The 18,725-nt window shown below is 38.7% G+C and overlaps 2 protein-coding genes across 2 annotated transcripts in view; one reads left to right on the top strand and one right to left on the bottom strand.

Annotated features, from left to right (window-relative positions):
- The window catches only part of ACAD11 (acyl-CoA dehydrogenase family member 11), a 29,142-nt gene that overhangs the window by 1,906 nt on the left and 8,511 nt on the right, over positions 1-18,725 (top strand). Inside the window, exons 2-13 of the mRNA XM_005481009.4 lie at positions 198-297; positions 500-625; positions 1,987-2,148; positions 2,571-2,735; positions 4,430-4,577; positions 5,177-5,298; positions 5,747-5,853; positions 6,025-6,148; positions 7,834-7,911; positions 8,292-8,430; positions 8,546-8,653; positions 9,805-9,903. Of these exons, the coding sequence (XP_005481066.2) occupies positions 198-297; positions 500-625; positions 1,987-2,148; positions 2,571-2,735; positions 4,430-4,577; positions 5,177-5,298; positions 5,747-5,853; positions 6,025-6,148; positions 7,834-7,911; positions 8,292-8,430; positions 8,546-8,653; positions 9,805-9,903 (1,478 nt within the window). The remainder of the gene's footprint in view (positions 1-197; positions 298-499; positions 626-1,986; positions 2,149-2,570; positions 2,736-4,429; positions 4,578-5,176; positions 5,299-5,746; positions 5,854-6,024; positions 6,149-7,833; positions 7,912-8,291; positions 8,431-8,545; positions 8,654-9,804; positions 9,904-18,725) is intronic.
- On the bottom strand, positions 12,442-17,111 carry ACKR4 (atypical chemokine receptor 4). Its single transcript, XM_005481008.4, is given in 2 exon segments — positions 12,442-13,822; positions 16,668-17,111. Coding segments are annotated over 2 exon segments (1,158 nt in total). The 5' UTR covers positions 16,745-17,111; the 3' UTR covers positions 12,442-12,741.

Raw genomic sequence — 18,725 nt, 5'->3', positions numbered from 1 at the left:
GCTTCTCTGGGCAGCCTGTTCCAGTCCAGATTTGGGGAAAACCACAACACAAAACAGCTCTGGAGAATGCTTTCCTCCATCCTGCCATTTTGTTCAGATCAAGTCACAATGCATTTTGCAAGTATCATTTCTGTTTAGAAGCTTACAAATTTGTAAGTACTTGAATTTTTGAGTAATTATAATCTTTCTCTCTGCAGCTCAGGCCAGTCAAACCCAACCTTTTACCTTCAGAAAGGTGGGCAGGCTTTTGTGCTCAGGAAGAAGCCCCATGGTCCCCTTTTACCTGGAGCACACAAGGTAAGTAACATTCTTCACTGAGCTCCAAACACTTTGTTTTGCTGGTGACCAGGGTCTATACATGGTGGTCCAGCACACTGATGAATGTGTACAGAAATGCAGTGAGTTGCTGGACTACATATAATTAAACATTCAAGAGGATTCACTGTGCTCATTTATGTTTGAGAGGTTTTAATTGACCCTAAATTTCTGTCTTCCTCAGGTGGATAGAGAATACCGTGTGCAGAAAGCCTTATTTTCAGCTGGGTTTCCAGTGCCTGAGCCCCTTTTGTATTGCAGTGATGTTTCTGTCATTGGAACAGAGTTTTATGTAATGCAGCATGTGCAGGTTGGTCCTCCTGTGTAAGACATTCTTCCCTTCTCCCTACTACAAGCTGCTTTTAAGTTGTCTAAAACCTTTCTGTTAGAGCCTTGCTCAGCACAGTTTTGTGATATGAGAGTAAATCATCTTTTGATGCTTTGAAGAAATGTTAGCTGTCAGTGATTCTCACAGATTTCAGCTTCTCCAGGGCTTATTTCACACTTTGTTGAATTTTTTAGCTCGGTGTTTAACCTCTTGTTCTTGTTTGAGCTCTTGGAAGGATATCTTGAAATGAGACAATATTGCTTCTGTGAAAAGCATACACAAGTCAGAGGGAAAAAAATCAGTCTGTGAAATGAATCTTTGGACATCCTGGAGGCTTTTTAGTATTGAAGATAGGAGCTGACATACAATCACCTGTTCTTGAAAACAAAGCATGATTCTAGTTCCAGCACTAGATTCAGAAAGAAGACAGTATATCTCCATCTGTGGTCCACCACTCTGGCGGTTCTATAGCTGAATTAATGCACTTTTTGTTAGATTTTGGTGATTTTGGGCATAGGTCTGCTGTACTGTGTCTTTTTCCTTTTTTTTTGCCCCTCTGAGAGGAGTTGAATTCAGGCCTTTTCATTGCATCCTGTTCTATCGGGGTCACTGGGAAATTAGAAATGTAAGTTTGTGGGCCAGTTTCTGAAGATTAGGTTAACCTTCCTACAAAAACTGTAAGTCGAGGTTAATAGAATGTAAGGGTTGTGAGAAATTTGAAACAGATTTCTTAAAATCCTCCAAAGATGGAGGATTTTACTGGTTTTGATTAGAACAAAGTGATACCTTAAAAAGAAACCTTGTTACATTTCTAAGTATGTAAATGTATGTTCTGTCCATTCTATGGTGGTCAGCACTGCTCTGTTTTTAACAATTGTGAAAATGGAACAACAAACCCATCTTCTAAATGAATTCAACTACTCTTAAGGAGAAAAACAAGTGAATTTCTTTGGATTGTTTGAGTCTTTGTACTCATAACCCACCCATTACCCTGCCTGCCCCTCCTTTCCCCTGAGGTCTTCATTGGTATTTTTTCTGCAACTTAGCTTTTAGAGACAGTACAGTAACATTGTTTTTCCTGGTACTTTCAAGCTTGAGGATACCTGGATTGAGTGCTCTAATTCAGAATTTCATCTACAGATACACTATATACTAAAGACCTGTGTTTACCATGAATCCCTTCATTGGCCCTGGGTGAGGAATAAAATAAACGAGGAAGGAATTTTTGATTGCATAGGGAGTGTTGGTTCACTACATTTGGTTTTGGCTGTGGAATGTGTAGCTTTACTTCTTTTCATCTGATGTGCATGTCCCACTAAACACCTCATTTATGTTATTTCTAGGGTCGCATTTTCCGAGACATCTCCCTGCCTGAGGTGGGCCCTGCAGAGCGCTCTGCTCTGTATCTTGCAATGATAGAAACTCTGGCCCTCTTGCACTCTTTTGATTTGCAGTCATTGGGCCTCCAAGGATATGGTAGAGGACCAGGGTACTGCAAAAGACAGGTACAACTCAACATTCTCTTGTTTTGTCTGGTCTTTGAATGTTTATTTGATTTGCAAGCTAAATTGTTAATTATGAATTATTGTATTTTAGGTATTAAAACTTCACTTAGTTCAATGAATTGTGCACAATCTGAAGCTACTACTACATTCAGATTGATTCTGTAATGCTGTATTTAGGGAAAGAAAACAGATTTGCTTTTGGAATAACACTAGAATTGGGCTATATAAATAGGATTGATGTAGATGTAGTCTTCATTTCATCTGTTGATATCTCAGTTCACATTTGCAAATGCAGAGGTTTTACTGAATTTTCAAGAAACATGGTGATAGCCAAAGCCCAGAAGCATGTGCTTCAAAATTTTGTAGTCTTGAAAAACTTGTGAATCAACTGAAAAATCTGTTGGAGTGTTTGTATTTTTAAGGTATCAACTTGGAAAAAACAGTATGATGCAGCTGCTCATACAGATATTCCTGCCATGAACAAGCTGGCTGAGTGGTTAGCAAACAACTTGCCACCTGATGATAATGAAGAAACGCTGATTCATGGGGACTTCAGAATAGATAACATCATCTTCCACCCAACAGAGGTATTTGAAATGTATTTGTACATTTAATAGGTGTTGGCCCTTCATTTGTTTGTACTCCTATCATGTAATAGGACACTTATCTGTGGATTATTTTAGAGCATGGAACACCTTTGAAAGAAACAGTAGAAAACTGAGCTCTTCTCTATACTCTGCGTAAGGTGTTTAGGTACCTAATACAGCCCTTTCATGGCAGGAGCTATATAGAATCAGTGGAATCACAGAATCATTGAATGGTTTGGAGTGGAAGAGACCTTAAAGATCATCTATTTCCAGCCCCTTGGCCATGGGCAGGGACACATTTTACTAGATCAGGTTGCTTAGGACCCCATCCAACCTGTCCTTGAGAGATAATCCATTCATTCATTCATTTTAGTCCCTGCTTCAAAATTCAGGAACAAAGCATTTTCTATGCATAGATCCTATTGTATTCAGTGCAGCTGAAGACTCACTTCATTGAGCTACATAAGCATCTGGTCCAAAGCCCACTGATGTCTGTTTTGTGGCTTCAGTTAACAACAAGGGCTTTTGGAGCAGGAGCTGAATGTAGGATGCATGACACTAGTGAAGCCAAGGAAAATCTGCCAAAGCTGTTTAGTTATGGAGCACGTGTAGATCACAGAGACCCTGAAAGTTCCCCATTCAAAAAAAAGAGATTTGTTTTGTTTTATTGTTTCTAGTTTATGGAAATAAATATGTGCTACCTATATCAACACAGTTTCATTAATTTTTTTGTGCTACCTGCTGAGTTGTGACCAGAGGACATGCCTGGAACTTGTGGCCATGACTGCAATTCATGCTTCATGACAAAGAAAACGATCCCAGAGATTCCTAGGGATTTTGTGCATAGATTAGTTGACAGACATGATTTATAGACTTAAATGTGCTGATTGATTCCCTGAGCAGGGAATTTGACTTGGGGACTCTCCCAGCTCTTCCTGAAGGAACTGAAGGAATTGACCAAGTTGTACATAGGTCATTTTAAGTCATCTCTAGAAATTGTTCCTGAATATGCAGGACTGGCCATGTAGGAAAGACTTTTCCACATATTTCAAGTAGCCATGGATCATGAGTAGGCTGGAGGGATCATTCAATTTGACAGGACACCTGGATTATAGGAATTTAGCAGAATGACTGTGGGGAGTCTCAGACCACCCAGCTGATGACACCATTGCAAGGATTGCAGCAGAGACTCACTCTGAGCAGTAATTGACTTCCTGTTTAAGAAATTCAGTTCCCCACAGAAGTGTTAATCTATGAACAATGTTGTGATAAATTGGGTTTTCTTGTACACGGTCTTGTGTGAATTTCTGTGCTAAAGGAGTGTGGAACAGGACTGGGGAAGAAATACAACTACTCTCAGTACTGCTGTTCTTTAGGAAATTGTAATTCAATCATCTTTTATACTAGAAGAGTTTGGAAGTTTCTGACAGAAAGAACACTACTCAAAAATGTAGATTTAAATGAGATTTTCTTTGGAAAAATGCCTGGCTTTCTGTCCCTATGTGAATGTTAAATTTCTGCAGATCTTTAGATAGTGCCAAAAGGAACTCTTTGCTGTTGACAGCTAGAGTGTGTTTTTAATTTTAAACATACAGTAACCAAATAAAACACTTGGATATTGAGTGGGTTGTGCATTTGTGGACAGAGATAACATGTCTTCTAGCACTCACTTGAGGTTTTAATTTTTATTTAAGGCTCGTGTTTTGGCAGTGCTGGACTGGGAACTTTCAACTACTGGTCATCCTTTAGCAGATTTAGCATATGCCACTCAATTCTACTTTTGGCCTACATCTATTAAGAACTTGGGTCAAGGCTCTGTCTTGGGTTTCAAAGACACCATAGGTATGAAACTAATCTTTTTCTTGAAACAAATCCTAGGCTTGGTTTCTATTTGAAATGTTGTAGGAATTAAATGGTAAATTCACAAGCATATAGTTTGGCATTTGTAAAGAACTTTTCCATAATTTATTTTTTGTTGTAGCAAACATGCTGATAGTGAGGCTTTAGATACTTTTGTTCTATCAAGCTTCTATCAAGCTTTGTCTTAGCTACAGCATGCTACTTCTGTAAAACGTTTTTCTTAACCTTTCTAAGAGATAATGGAAGAAAAAATAAATATAAATGTAAATATATAATTTATTTTTTTCAAAAAATGCCTTTTTTTCCCCCCAGGTCTAATTTTTTGCCTGACTGGAGTGGAGACACAGGGCAGCAGGAATTGTTATGGTTATCTGAAATTCTGACAATTCCTACTTCCTTTGGTCTCTCCATATAACAGTTATGTCATGAGAAATGATAAATCATATATTTACTATGTAAAAGAAATACCTCATAAAGTTTAAAAACTGCACAAATGTTTGAAGAATAAAGTGGGGGAAAATCATAGAAAATTTTGAGTATTCTAAAAAAACCTGTTTTCTTTTTTTTGTTTGTTTTTGTAGAAACTCCTTCCTTTGAAGAACTGGTTTCCATTTACTGCCGCTGCCGGCGTATTTCCACTGCTTTACCCAACTTGAACTTTTTCCTTGCTTTGTCCTATTTTAAAATGGCAGGGATAGCCCAGGTAATACCCTCACATTTGCTGAAATGTCACATACCTTGTGTGTTTGTGGGTAGTTCATTTAGCCATGGGTAATGATTGTATGTCTGTGCTGTTGTCAGTTGGCTTGAGGGATAGGCTGGGCTTGTTTGCCATATCATGTGCAGACATTTGTCTTTTCTTTTTTGTTTTGTACTTTTCCACTACTACTTTTTGTGATTTGCCTTTTGTTTAGTTTACCTGGAATACGGTTTTAACTCTTGTGCAGCAAGCATCTCCATTATATCAGATATGTACCAAAACCAATTATTAGCATATCCCAGTAAGATATGCTAATCCCAGTAAGATATCTTTTTCTTTTAAGACCATGTGCATTTAAGTGTTACTTTTATATTTGAAGAAATCACCAGTGTGTTAAAGAAACAATTTAAAGTGCATAATTATAACATATATGGTTTTCTTTTGGTTTTAGGGTGTATATGCCAGGTATCTTATTGGAAATGCTTCTGCAGAGAACAGTCATGAATTTGCAAAGCTTGTGGAGCCTTTGGCACAAAGAGGATTAGAGCTCTCAAAAAGGTAAGAGTGGTCTAGATTACTGGTCAAAGGCAAGGTAAGAGTGGTCTAGATTACTGGTCAAAGGCAAGGCAAAGCTTTTCCAACATCTTCATTTATTTAAATGCCTAAGGCAGCTTATGTTATTATGAGGGAAAATCTGGTCTTGTTACTGCATTGAATGTTCTTCCCTAGGTCATTCTTCAGCAGCACCCAGCACAGCACTTCTGGAGAGCTCTTCCATCAAAGCAGGAAAGGCCATGAAATTTTGCTGAAGGTTAAGCAGTTCATGAAGCAGCACATTTATCCTGCTGAGAAGGTAAAAGCTTTTCCTCAGCTTGTTTATAAAGGAACATTTTCTGACTAGATGTTGTAAAAATATGTATAGAAGTCATGTCTTCCTAGTTAGTTTTTTCTTTTTTTTTTCCCAAAACAGCCTGATTTTCATGCAATAATGATTGTGGCATTGCAAAATATTATCAGAAATCATTATAGACAGCGTTATTTCTTTTCAGGATTAAAATACAACATTAAAATGTTGTGTGCATTGTTAATTAAAGAGTTCTTTTTTAAACTTTTGAAGTGTAAAACCTTCTTTTTTAGAAAGAGTTACTTTTTAGAGGAAGTTACCAGAAGACTGTTAGACTAACAACAACCTAGAATCCTTAGATACTGAATCAAAAGGCACCTATTTAAAAATAGAAACTGCTGATTTTAACCATATGAAGATGCATTTTTTCTGTTTCTTGCTTTTTAGGCTGTGACAGAAAATGGGATTGCATAATGTGTCAGAATAGCCTCATTCCTGAATATATCTAATACCAATGAAAGTTTGAAATCAGATAATGAAATATACACAAAGTCTATAGTTAGTAGAAGGGAAAACTAGATGAAGTAGTTTACTTCATGTCCTAGGAAGGTTAGGAATTTCCACATAGAAAGTTGGTTCAGCTTTTAGCCTTGTGGAAGTACAGATGACTTTTGATGCAGAATTTGTTGGTTTTGCTTTCTGAATTACGTTTTTTTCCAAGTCAAGGAGAAATGCAGAAAACATCTTAATCTAAATGTTTAATGAATACATCTACTTATCACAAGGAGGGGTCGAGGGCACTAGCTCTTGATGTGCAAAGTTTCTTAAAAAGTATCTCTGTGACTAAGTTGGGATTGTAGTTTTGGATTGTCCAAGAAAGCCTTGCAATAATTAAAATATTTGCTTCAAAACACAACTAGACCACAAAAAAACATGCAGGTTTTTCAGATGAGTTGTGTTGTGCTTGGATGTTATTTCTGGTAACAATAATATTTCTGGGTTGTGAATCAGGACTTGTGAATTCTACTTGGCCATTTGTCTTTATTGTGTCATTTTCAGAACTGGGCACTACTTTTATTCATTTTATAACTAGGTTTGGGCCAGGTTTTTGAAGTTCTGTGCCTCACTAAAACATGTTTGTGAAAATACTAAGATTACTGAATTTAGAGGTTCACTTAAAACTAATGACTGGTGCTTGGAATGACTGCTTACATTATCTGTTAAGGAATTATTTTGACAGGAAGAGAAAATGTTTTTTTTTTCCTCACAGTGAAGAAAAGATTAGCTGGTTTATGTGTCTGAATCTTAACTGTCAGTACATCAGGCTTTTATTTGTTGTTTTACTTTTGGGTTTGTGCCTCTTGTGTGTAGTGTTGTCAATAGGTGCTTTTATCTCCAGAAAATACTGACCTCCTAGGATACTATCTCCATCACATGCTTTAAACAATCCCAAATAGTATTTAATGTACTGATTGAGGGTCATCTGATATTTAAAGTCTTGCAGAATGCATAGATTGCTGTTGAACTTTCAATTATATATTTAATTTTATAATGCAGCCAACTATATAATGTAAACTTGTGTTGAATATTTTTTACTTGGTTCCTTGGGTCATAGATCTGGAAGAGATGTATTATTATTTGTGTGTTACATGTGTTCTTAATTTAAACAGCATCTTTTATTTTGTTTCTCTAAGGAAATAATAAAATATTATACTGAAGATAGAAATGCTGAGGACAAATGGAAGAAACCACCACTGCTGGAGAAACTGAAGGTATGGGATAACAAATATTTTTAGCACTATAGCAGTAAAAGAGCCCAGACACAGAGGATAAGAGTGATTGGTATACCCTGTCAGAGAAGTTACTTTGCATGCAAAGAAACAATGTGAGGAACAGGGAAAAGAAAGGAAGAGGGAAGTATGGAAAAAGTGAGAAAACAAATGAGAGAGAAGAAAAACAAAATGAAGTCTGAGAGGGGTATATCTGACCTTTAAATCAAAGACTGAACCTACAAATTCAGAATAGCTATTGCAAAAACCATCAGATATATTGGACAGTAGGGTAGGCAGGAGTGAAGAAAATGTGTTGCAAACCAGAATTATTTTTTTTAATGGCTTATTGCTGATGTTTTTTCTGTTGATTCTTGTGACAGGAATTGGCCAAAGCAGAAGGTCTGTGGAACCTTTTCCTCCCAGATGTTAGTGGTCTCAGCCAGCTTGACTATGCCCTGATAGCTGAGGAGACAGGGAGATCCCTTATTGCTCCTGAGGTTTTCAACTGTCATGCACCAGGTTAGCAACCCTGGTTTAATCCCAAGACTATGGCACTGGAGCATTAAAAAGTTGGGTGTCTGACACCTTACAGGCTGTGTCTTGAGCAGTAATCATGACTGCTGATTTCTTACAGACACAGGAAACATGGAGGTCCTCCACATGTATGGCACTGAAGAGCAAAAGAAACAGTGGCTGGAGCCTCTCCTAGAAGGGAAGATTAGTTCTTGCTTCTGCATGACAGGTGAGTTTTTCTCCAGAAGAAAGTTAGAGCCAATTGGTTGAAACTTCACGTGGTGTATGCAGGGAGGAGTAGAAAACTGCAAGTTGTGTGTTACAGCGAACATTTCTGTACTAATTCACAATCAATGAATGTGTTTGAATATAAAATCATCTATGAGGTGTGAATGCAGACTGGAGCAGCCTTGCTGCCTTTCCTGGTAGTTGCGAATTTTCCTGGTTATAATAATTAGTATTTTCTTTCTATGTATTTTTAGCTTACTTTTTGTACCAGTAAAATAAAATTTGTAGTACCAAACAGGTTTGCAGTAGAGCTTACCCTTCCTTGTAGTGTGCTGTGGAGTTCTCTAGACACACACAATTGGGTCCAAGTATGATTATTGTGATTAAAGTTGTGTGGTTTTGCAGTCTCATAGCTTATTTTTAAGACACAACCCAGAAATAACTTGCTTTATGTCCATAGCTCAGCATTGTATTAGTTTTGCTCCTGAAAGCTTGTGGCATTCAGCATCTCTGGAAGGTAGCTTTTGGAACTTTTTCCATCTAAAATAGGAGGATCAAAATCTTGATTCTCCTGTTTTAGATGGAACTGAGAGAACTCAGCCTTACAAACTTTTACTTTGCAAATTCTGTTTCACTGTGTTTCCCAAGAGGAGATAGATACTTTTGTTTTAAAGTAGATGGCCTATAAAAAGATGTAACAGTGAAAGCAGAGAGTAAGACTCTTTCCTGTTCCAAAAAATCATTAATGAAATTTTGCTGACAACTTCATGGTAGTATATTTCGTATCCAACCACAAAATTATTTTCAATCTCTATGTTCACTTGGGAAGAACCCAAGAGGAGAAAACAGGCTGAGGAGAAATATGACTGTTACCTATAAGTATAATGGAAGGATAAAGGATTTAAAAAGAGAAGGAAAGTAAGAAGGCTGATTGCAAAGGGTGGTCCAAGGCCAAGAACAAGTACATTTAAACTGGCTGTGAATAACAGATTGTTGGAAAACAGGAATTGTTTTGACCACCAGCAGTGAGGTCTTCAAAGAGTTTTTCTACTGGGAGCAAAACTTCTAATAGTGTATCCAGAGCCCTATATTTGTAAAGGTTGTATTACCTTTATATTTAATCTGGTGGTTTGTTTTCTTCCTTTGACACAGAACCTGATGTGGCTTCAAGTGATGCCACCAATATGCAATGCAGCATTGAGCGAGATGGGAACAGCTACGTGATCAATGGCAAGAAGTGGTGGAGCAGTGGTAAGTGTGGAAACCTAAATAAGAATGGCTAAGGTAGAATGTTTTCCAAGAACTATTAAAACAAAAGTTAGTGTGCTACCATTTCTGAGATAAAAATTTGTCTTCTCCTGAGTAAAGGCAATAGAATGTAAAGCAGCAGAAGGAGCTGAATTGAGCTTTTGTTCTATGAACCGAATTCCAAGATTCAAATCCAGTTTGGGGATTTGGGCCCTTTTTGGAACCTCTGAATTTTGTTCACAGAGTGAATGCTGCTATTTTCTTTAAACATTACCTCTCTCTATCAGTTAAATTACATATTTATGGCTTTGTTTTCATGAAGCTGTCGTTGGCAGCTTGTGCAAGAGGCTTGAGAGTACTTTGTAGCTACAGGAAAATGTGGCTGCTTTTAAAGTAGCCTGTGGTGCAGTTGGACTGACTATTAAAGGAGATTTCCTTATGTTATAATTCCCAGTAAAATCAATGCATTGTACTGTAAGTGGCAACTGTCCCTGATATTGTAGTACTGTTACTTTTTTTGCCAAAACATGTCACAGCAACTTGAAAGTCATCATTCCCTGGGAATTTGGAATCCAAGTAAATAAACCAAGTTGTTGAACTGGAATGTTTAATTTATGTACACGATTATGACAGCTAGCTGCTGCTACATGCTTGTGCAATACTTGGAGTCACCAGAAGACAGATCTCTCTCTCTGTTCTACTCCTGTAAAACTGGCAGCAAAAAGAGGCATGGAATCTTGTCTCCTGACCTAAGAGTGTTGCTTAACTGCTGGCTTTTTAGCCTTTGCTCTGGGTCACTGTCTCCCAGCTATGCAATGCAGTCCCTGAGGAAGTAATTGAGAAAGTTTTAGGGGGTCACACACAAAATAATATTCATAAAACAAGAAAGCTTTAGGGGGTCACACACACAAAATAATATTATGTGAATTATAAAAAGGAGAGTAAACATAAGACAGCATTATTTGATTTGTCTTATTTTTAATAAATACAAAGAGTGCAGTCAAATTTGCATAAAGACAGATGCATAAAAGGCACTGCAGTCCCAAGAAGTTTGAGAAACATGTTCATTTGGCTCTGTATTATTCTCTCTTTATGCCTGGCTGGGAAGGTATTTTTTTGTTGTTGTTGGTTTTGGTTTTGGTTGGGGTTTTTTGACTTTTGGGACATTAAAACCTTGGATGTGTGGGAATCCCAGAAGCCTGGAAGTCTGGTCAGAATGTCCCTCTGTATTTGTGAAGGCAAGTCATAAATCACACATGCAAGGAGTCAGTTGCTTCATGGAAGAAGTGAGGTTTCTTATTATGCTCTGCATGTGTATAGCAAATCCAGTATGGCTTAAATAGGTCAGATTTATGGTGTATGTGCAGAAAACCTGTCAGGCACTTCTGACTTTTCTGTTCACACCCTAGTATTTCTCAAAACATTCTGAGCAGACATTCTGAAAGCTTTTGTAATCCAAACAGTGAGAAGAGACTCGTGTCTTGTTTATGCTACTGTTGTTTCTTTCTGTCATTTTAGAGCTTTTTGTTCCAGTTCATAATTGTGTAACTAGGAACAGTATCTAAAAATGAGAGATTCTTGCTGGCTTTTCTAATCTGTAGATGAGACATTTTGTCAGTGCCCACAGGATGTTTGAAGACAAGGACAGAATGCTGTAACGCCACTTCTTCATTTTGAAAGCTAAGCTAGCTTGCCAGTATGTTTGAAATGCTTCCAATGACTCATGGAAAACTGCTGTTTTCCTGGAGCCCCTGCCAACACTGTGGCAGAGGAAGGCCTTGGTACCTCTCTTTGTAAAAATTGTAAATCCACGAGCTCCATATGGAATGGGAAGCTCTCTCTTTTGTCAAGCAAGGCCTCTCCCATTTGCTGGTTGGTAAATGTCTATGATGAGAGATGTCAGTACCTACTAAAACAAAAAAATAAAGATAAAAAACAAAAGCCAGTGTACTTTTTCTATTCTTAGATTTTATTATATCTTCATATATTTTAGCAGATGCAGTTATTGTAGTTCTTGATTAATTTTAGCAATTCTAAATAAAAAATCCAAGCCTTGTATCTGATGATTACCTGAAATTTTTATTACATTTATAAAAATCTAGAGTATGCCAGCCACCTTTCAAGCACTAGTTGAAGCTTAGGGTGAGCAGAAAAGAAGAGATGAAAGAACATTTTTCTGTAGTTATAGAAAAGGAGTTGCTGGAGTGTTTTTGTGGAGGATGTTGTTGCTGGTATATATTTGTAGAAACATAGAGAATGGCTTTCCCCCCTTCTTTCTCCCTCTCAATTCTCAGCCATAAGCTTATGCTTCATTTCATTCTGCAAAGTTATTTATGGAATGATAGTTGAGAAATGGAGCTGAACTGTTAGGCAAATGTTCTAAAGTTTTATAAAATAGTTGGAGGAACACAAGATTATTAACTTCTGGTACAAAGATTCCTGTTGTTTGATTGGTGACGTTTTTTTTCTGTTTTAATCACATACTTAGATGTGTACAGGTTGTTCATTACATAGTTGCTTAATTGCCCAGTACTGTGACACTTGGAAATTTAAATCTTGGGGGTGTTTTTAGGTGTTTGGGTTTTGTTGTGGTGCTTTTTTTTTTGAGTTCTTTGATGTTGTTGTTTAGTAAATATCTTGGGTTGTTTCTAGGGGTTTCAGTATTCAGTTCTTGCTTGATTCCAATAAACACATTCCACTTTAAAGTGCTTTGTGATGTCTTGGCAGGTTCAGAAATTCATCTGAAAGCTGACTTGCAGAGAAACAGCTCTAGAAGCAATACCCCCTGGAATTAGTAAACCATTCCCTTGGTTATGTAAGATGATGGAAGCAATGGAGGGCCTATATAGTGAAACTGATTGTTTCTTCAGTAGGGTCTTCATAATTCATAGAAATTTCTTCAGGTCTTCCATTCTGCCTCTGCCTTCTCCAGTACCCGTAATTTTTTGCAATTTTCATGATGTGCATTTTGAAAGAGGCACCCAGGAAGGCGTAGAGGAGGGGGTTGAGGCAGGCGTGGAACAGAGCGATGCTCTTGGTGACCTGGAGTGCCACATCCATGGTTTTACTGGCCTGGCAGTCTGTCACCAGCATGTAGATGATGTCTATGGCTCGCCACAGCTTCACAATGTTGTAGGGTAGCTGGGTGACAATGAAAGTAGCCACTACTGCCAGCAGCACCTTGAAAGGCCTGGACTTCTTAACATTTGCAGACCTAAAGATTGCCCGAGCAGTAGCAGAATAGCAGATCAGCATTACTAGGAAAGGAAGAAGGAATTCCAGGATAATTTCCAGGATTTGAATGGTTGATTTCAAGAGTGTTTCCATGTTCATTGGAAATATGGGAAGGCATTCGTTGCTCTCATTGTGTTTCTTAACTTGATTAAATATCAGCTCTGGGATACTGAGGAAAATGGCAGCCAGCCAGACACAGAGGCAGGTAACACTGCAGTGTTTGCCCACTCTTCTGTGGCCCTGGGATTCAGAAGTGGCCCTGTACCTATCCACGCTGATACAGGCCAGGAACAGCATGCTGGAGCTGAAATTCATGGTGTACAGAGAAGAAGTGAGCTTGCACATGGGGTTTCCAAGTTCCCATCCCTGCACTGCATTTGCAGCCCAGAAGGGGAGGGTGAAGAGCAGGAGCAGATCAGCGATGGCGAGGTGCATGATGTACACGTCCGTCTTGGTCTTGGGTTTCTTGCAGTAGGCATAAATTGCAACCACTAGTGAGTTTCCAGCCACCCCAATTGTGAAAGCCAATGCGTAGAACACTGGGAGGAATAATTTTCTGAAATTTCTCACATCACCTTTTTCACAGAGAAGCTCATAGGTATTGTAATCTATAAGAGGGTTGAGGTCATCCTCCTCATCCTCAATCCAGTAATCTGTTGAGTTATTCATGTCTCAGACCGTGGCAAAGCTACAAGACACAAAAAAGTGGGGAGAAGGGAGAACCAAAGGAATAATATTGGGTTTAAGTTCTAAAATTTCTGTTGAAGCCTAAAACCCTTCCTCAGGGCTGCTTATACATCTCAAATTTAAGGAACTTGGATATTCAGAATACATTTGTGCATAATCAAAGTGAAGCTAGACAGTAACAGAGGCAGAGCAGACCATCTCAAGTTCTCACATGAAATAGGGTAACTGAGGTCATCAGTGTAGGCAATTCTTGTAAAATGGATTCAATTGAAATGCTTTCCTTACCCTTAGCATTTGAGGTTGTATAATGCCTGGAGTGCCCCTCACTGATTTCTGCATTTGAGTTGAGAAGCCATCAACCTGCTTTGACTGTGTTATGTTTGACAAAATTCCATTGCACATAACTCTTTCTGTACCTTTATGGGGTTGGAATTACACCTACCCCTCTCCAGCCTCTGCAAAGCAAAGCAATACCAGCTGAAGGCTGTAAGTGCTGCTGCAATCGGGTGTATAAGGAACATGAGCTGATTAGAGCTGAGGCAAGCAGCTATCTGCTGTCATAAATTCTGACAAATTTTGGATATGAGTCTAGTACAGGGAGAGCGTTTTTGTTTGTTTCTCAGATATGCTGTATGTGCCCATTACAAAAAGTACAGCAAGGAGTCTGTTGCTGAACAGCAGCAGAACAAGCTTAATTTAGTCTCTATCCCACACAGCAAGCCATGCCCTCATGGAATTTCTTACAGGAGCAGATTGCTGTGGGTACACTGCATCTTACAGCTGGAGCTTCTCAGGATGTTATGACAGAAAGGAATTTTATTTACAAATATACAAACTACCCACAAGTACCCAAACAGCTCAGAAACTGTTGGTTTTTGAAGTATGATCTCATGATGGATTTACTCTGTAAACACTGAGGCTGGCTTCTCACTGCCAGCTTAGGGTTGAAGTTTAAGCATTTGTATCTTCAGATTAAGTCTTAAGCAAGTTTGTGTCCTGCATTATTTTCTTCTTTTCCTGTAATTGTGTTCATTGACTAGTGTGCTGAAATTCTGTCTGTTGTAAAATACAGTCCTGCAGTACCCTGTTTCCTTGGAATAAATGGGACTAAGGTTTCTTAGCAGCAGTAGCAAAAATCAGCTGAGAATGAAAAACATGTTCCCCTTTTAGCATCATGGCAGTGTTTAGAATTTGAGGTCAATGTTGCTGAAAGCAGATTGTTATCTGATATTCTGTCCCAGAGCTACAATTTGGCTCTTTCAAGCCTGAAAGAAAAATGCAAATATCATTTCTGTTTCTTAGACAGTTGTTTAAATGAATGTTTAAATGAAGTTTAAATGAATATTTAAACTCCTGAAGTTTTTTTAATACATCTGTCTACTAGAAAAAAATAAGTTACTGATTGATCTCATAATAAGGGATGCAAATCTCATAATAAGGGATGCAATTAAATAGAGAGAAATGGAGGAATGAATTTTTTTTGTTTGATTTTTTTCAGTGATTCTCTTAGCCAGAGTTTTAAAGTGTATTAGTTTAATATTAACTATTGGTTTGGCTCCATCTTTAATGACTTTGAAATGTTAACAGAATAGTACAAAATACTTCCCATCAAACTTTAAAAAAGGATTACTCCTTTTTAAGTCTTGCAATTTCTTCTTTATTGTTATCTTTATTGTCATCTTTAATGAGATGTGCAGAATGGAAAAGTACAGTCACTCTACTTAATACTTTGGCAAAGGGATGTCTGTTCCATGCCTAACAAGCTGTGTTAGCAGGATTTTCCAGCGGCAGTAATCTTTTGCAGCTTTTTTGTGCTTTGAGGAAAGATTTAGTTATCAGCAGCAAAATAACCTTTATTAATTTTTTTAGTAGAAGAGAAATTGCAGCAAGAACAGTTTAATCCACTTAGCTGAGATTTGAGGAAAATTAGAAGTTAAATGAAAATATTTTTCTTGTGGTCTTAAAACACTTAATACAGAACCCATCAAGGAATACTTAATCAAATTGTATCACTGGCAAATTTACTTGGAAGCAAACCAGTAAACATTTCAGGGCAAACTTTAAAAGTCTGTGCATGACAAAGCGGTTTGGCTGTGACTCTGTGCTCTGCTGCCTAATAAGATTTGCCTGCCCTGAGTTCATGACAGAAACAAAGTTGTCTAGAATGCTACATTGACATTTCTCCTTAGAAGCACAGCTATGTTTTGGCTCCCCTGCCTGCTCACGTTTGTCTTTCCTGGTGGTGCTGTCTCCCATTGCAAGCAGCCAAGCAGTCCCGTGGGAGTCAGGCATTGAAGAGTGGTGGGAAGGCTTAGTTTAGTCTCCATGCCACACAGGGAGCCATGCCCACGGGGAATTGCTTACAGGAGCAGATTGCTGTGGGCACACAGCTGGAGCTTCTCAGAGTGATATGACAGAAAGGAATTTTATCATCTGCAAACTGCCCACAAGCACCCGAACAGCTCAGAAGCTGCTGGTTTTTCAAGTAGCTTTCTGTTATACTAATAAATATATTAAATCTGCAACAGCATGCTTTCTTGCAGAATTGTTTCAGCCTTCCAGTCAGATAAAAATTCAGTGTTTCTGTGTATTTAAACTTCATGTAGGATTGTATGAATGATGGTTAATTAGATTAATATCGCTAGTTTTAACAGACAGATTTTTTTCCTCTGATAAATTAAGCAGTATTCTGTCCTGCTACTGAGCAAATCTAATTTTGATACTGGAAAGGAGATGTGCCTTAGTGAAATGATATATCTCTGTAAAGCCAACTTAACTAAGAGTTAATGTATGCAAAGAAAATATCATCCAATATACAGAGCAGTAAGAATTAAAACAAAACTAACCTTTTGTCAGCAGATGAGTAGCAGGTACTGCAGCTGCGATGTGCCTCAGTGAAGTGATCTGAATTGCTCTGACACATTGCATTTTGTCTTCAAACACCACACCCTCATGTGGAAGTCCGTTGCACTTTCATTTTGACTTGACAGTTAAAAAAAAACTTTTAAAAATTGTGCTTTCCTAGAGACTCTTCTTGTGTTGAACACGTACACTTCCTACATTCCTTCCTGTTCCAACAAACTGTGACTGCTCTTTGGAAGGTCAGGACGCTCTCACTGCTTCTCTTTGTTTGTGGTTTTATTCCTGGAAGTCCAAATGTTTAATGCATCATCGAGAGGTTTTTATCAAACAACACATTAAAAAGGTGAAAAGGATGAAAAGGAGGTGCATCTGGGGCTGAGTTACTGGCCCAGACACCACAGGAAGTCACTCCATTCTTTCCTCAGGGCAGTACTGCTCTTTTGATGGCTGACTGTGTAGGGTTTAAAGCGATCCTTACATCCCCTCCTTACATGACTTTTATAGGGGATTCAATAGAAAGATGAGTTGGTTTTTGTGAGGTGGGGAAAGGGGTTCTTTCAGTGTGTGAAACCAGAAAGATGCGAAGGAAAATAAGTGAATTGTCAACCAGAGTACAAGCAGATATTCCTGCATCCTGGGGGAGAGTTCTCAGGGGCTTGAATGTTGCCAGTCAAACTCATAATCAAATTAATGACCTGTTTGAATTATCCTGGATCAGATAACAATCTAATGAGCTTCAGTAAATGCAATATTGAAGTCCAGCAACACAGAGATATTAAGGAGACCAGAGGTCAGATTTTGGGGATTTTTTGCATGCTGGTGCACCTGCCATGACTGGATAAACCTTCTGTCTGTGCTTCAATTATTTTAAAATTTGTGAAAGGAAAAATTCTTAAAAATGGACAGCTAAGAATGTAATGGGCAGATGTTTTCCACATGCTATATATTGTTTCAGAATGACAAAGTAAAATGGGCTGGGAGAGGAATTGCAGCCTGGAGGAAGAGTGCCACAATATTTGTGCATATTTCTGCAATGTTTTCATCTTGAGTTATCACAGTACTTCAGTGGTGCTCTTCACAGTGGCAGAAAAGAGGCTTGGGCTCCTTCCCAGCCATCTCCTCACAGGTCACGTCATGGCTTTGAGGCCTGAGCTCTGTCTCTTTAAAAAACAAATGAGATTTTCCGTTCTCAATAGGCTTTGTCTCAATAGGGTCTCCAACAAGACTGAATAATCAGGCTAGAGCTGAGAGTGCTCCCAGGGAATTGTGTGTTGCCTGCAGAAGTGCCCAAGAGGTTCTGTGGGCAGGCTGTAGGAAGGCAGTGAATCCTGCCTTGCTTATTGCAGTTGCTCGGCTCCTTGTAACCTTTCAGGGGTTCAGGGAGGACACATCCCTCCAGTCAGAGTAAAGAAATAATATTGTCATATGTGTATTTCAGTAGGGTCAAAAATAACAAAAATTAGGAAGTAAGAGTGAATACAAAATAGATTTTAAGTAAAAACAGTTGTGGCTGTGTGAAAGTGGCATGAAGGCAAGGAAAAAACTATTCCTAAGCTGAGCAGCTGCTCTCACTGGCACCACCAGAGCCTGTGAGCTCCAGCTGGGAATGACCAGCAGCCACACTCAGTGGCAGGACTGCAAAGCCCTTGCAGCTGCACAGCCCCAGCATTGCCTGTTTGCTTGCAGCTACAGCTGTAGGCTTTGCCCTCCATGAACCAGCTGCCTGCACTGTTATCTGGAGAAGATGAGATAAAACTGTGGAATACAACATGCTGGTGGAGAGAAATTACTGCAGGCTCTTGGTGGGATGTGCCTGTGTGTGTCCCTTTTCTCCATCAGGAGACTCCCACATTCCAACCATCAGCTCCATGCTGCCATCCACATCCTTGTAGGACCAACATCTGGAGGGTGTTTGTCCTACAAGACCAGTTTCTTCTTGTAGGAGAGGCCAGAACCTTGGAAGAACAGGAAGCTGACAGGTCTGTAAGTCACTACAGAGCCCTGACCTTTAGCAGAGAGAAGTAACCTGCTGGGCTGAGGGG

The sequence above is a fragment of the Zonotrichia albicollis genome, chromosome 1 (genome assembly GCF_047830755.1).
Source record: "Zonotrichia albicollis isolate bZonAlb1 chromosome 1, bZonAlb1.hap1, whole genome shotgun sequence".
Taxonomy (NCBI): Eukaryota; Metazoa; Chordata; class Aves; order Passeriformes; family Passerellidae; genus Zonotrichia; species Zonotrichia albicollis.
The sequence above is the reverse complement of the archived record's forward strand: the minus strand, read 5'-3'. Positions and strand labels throughout refer to the sequence as shown.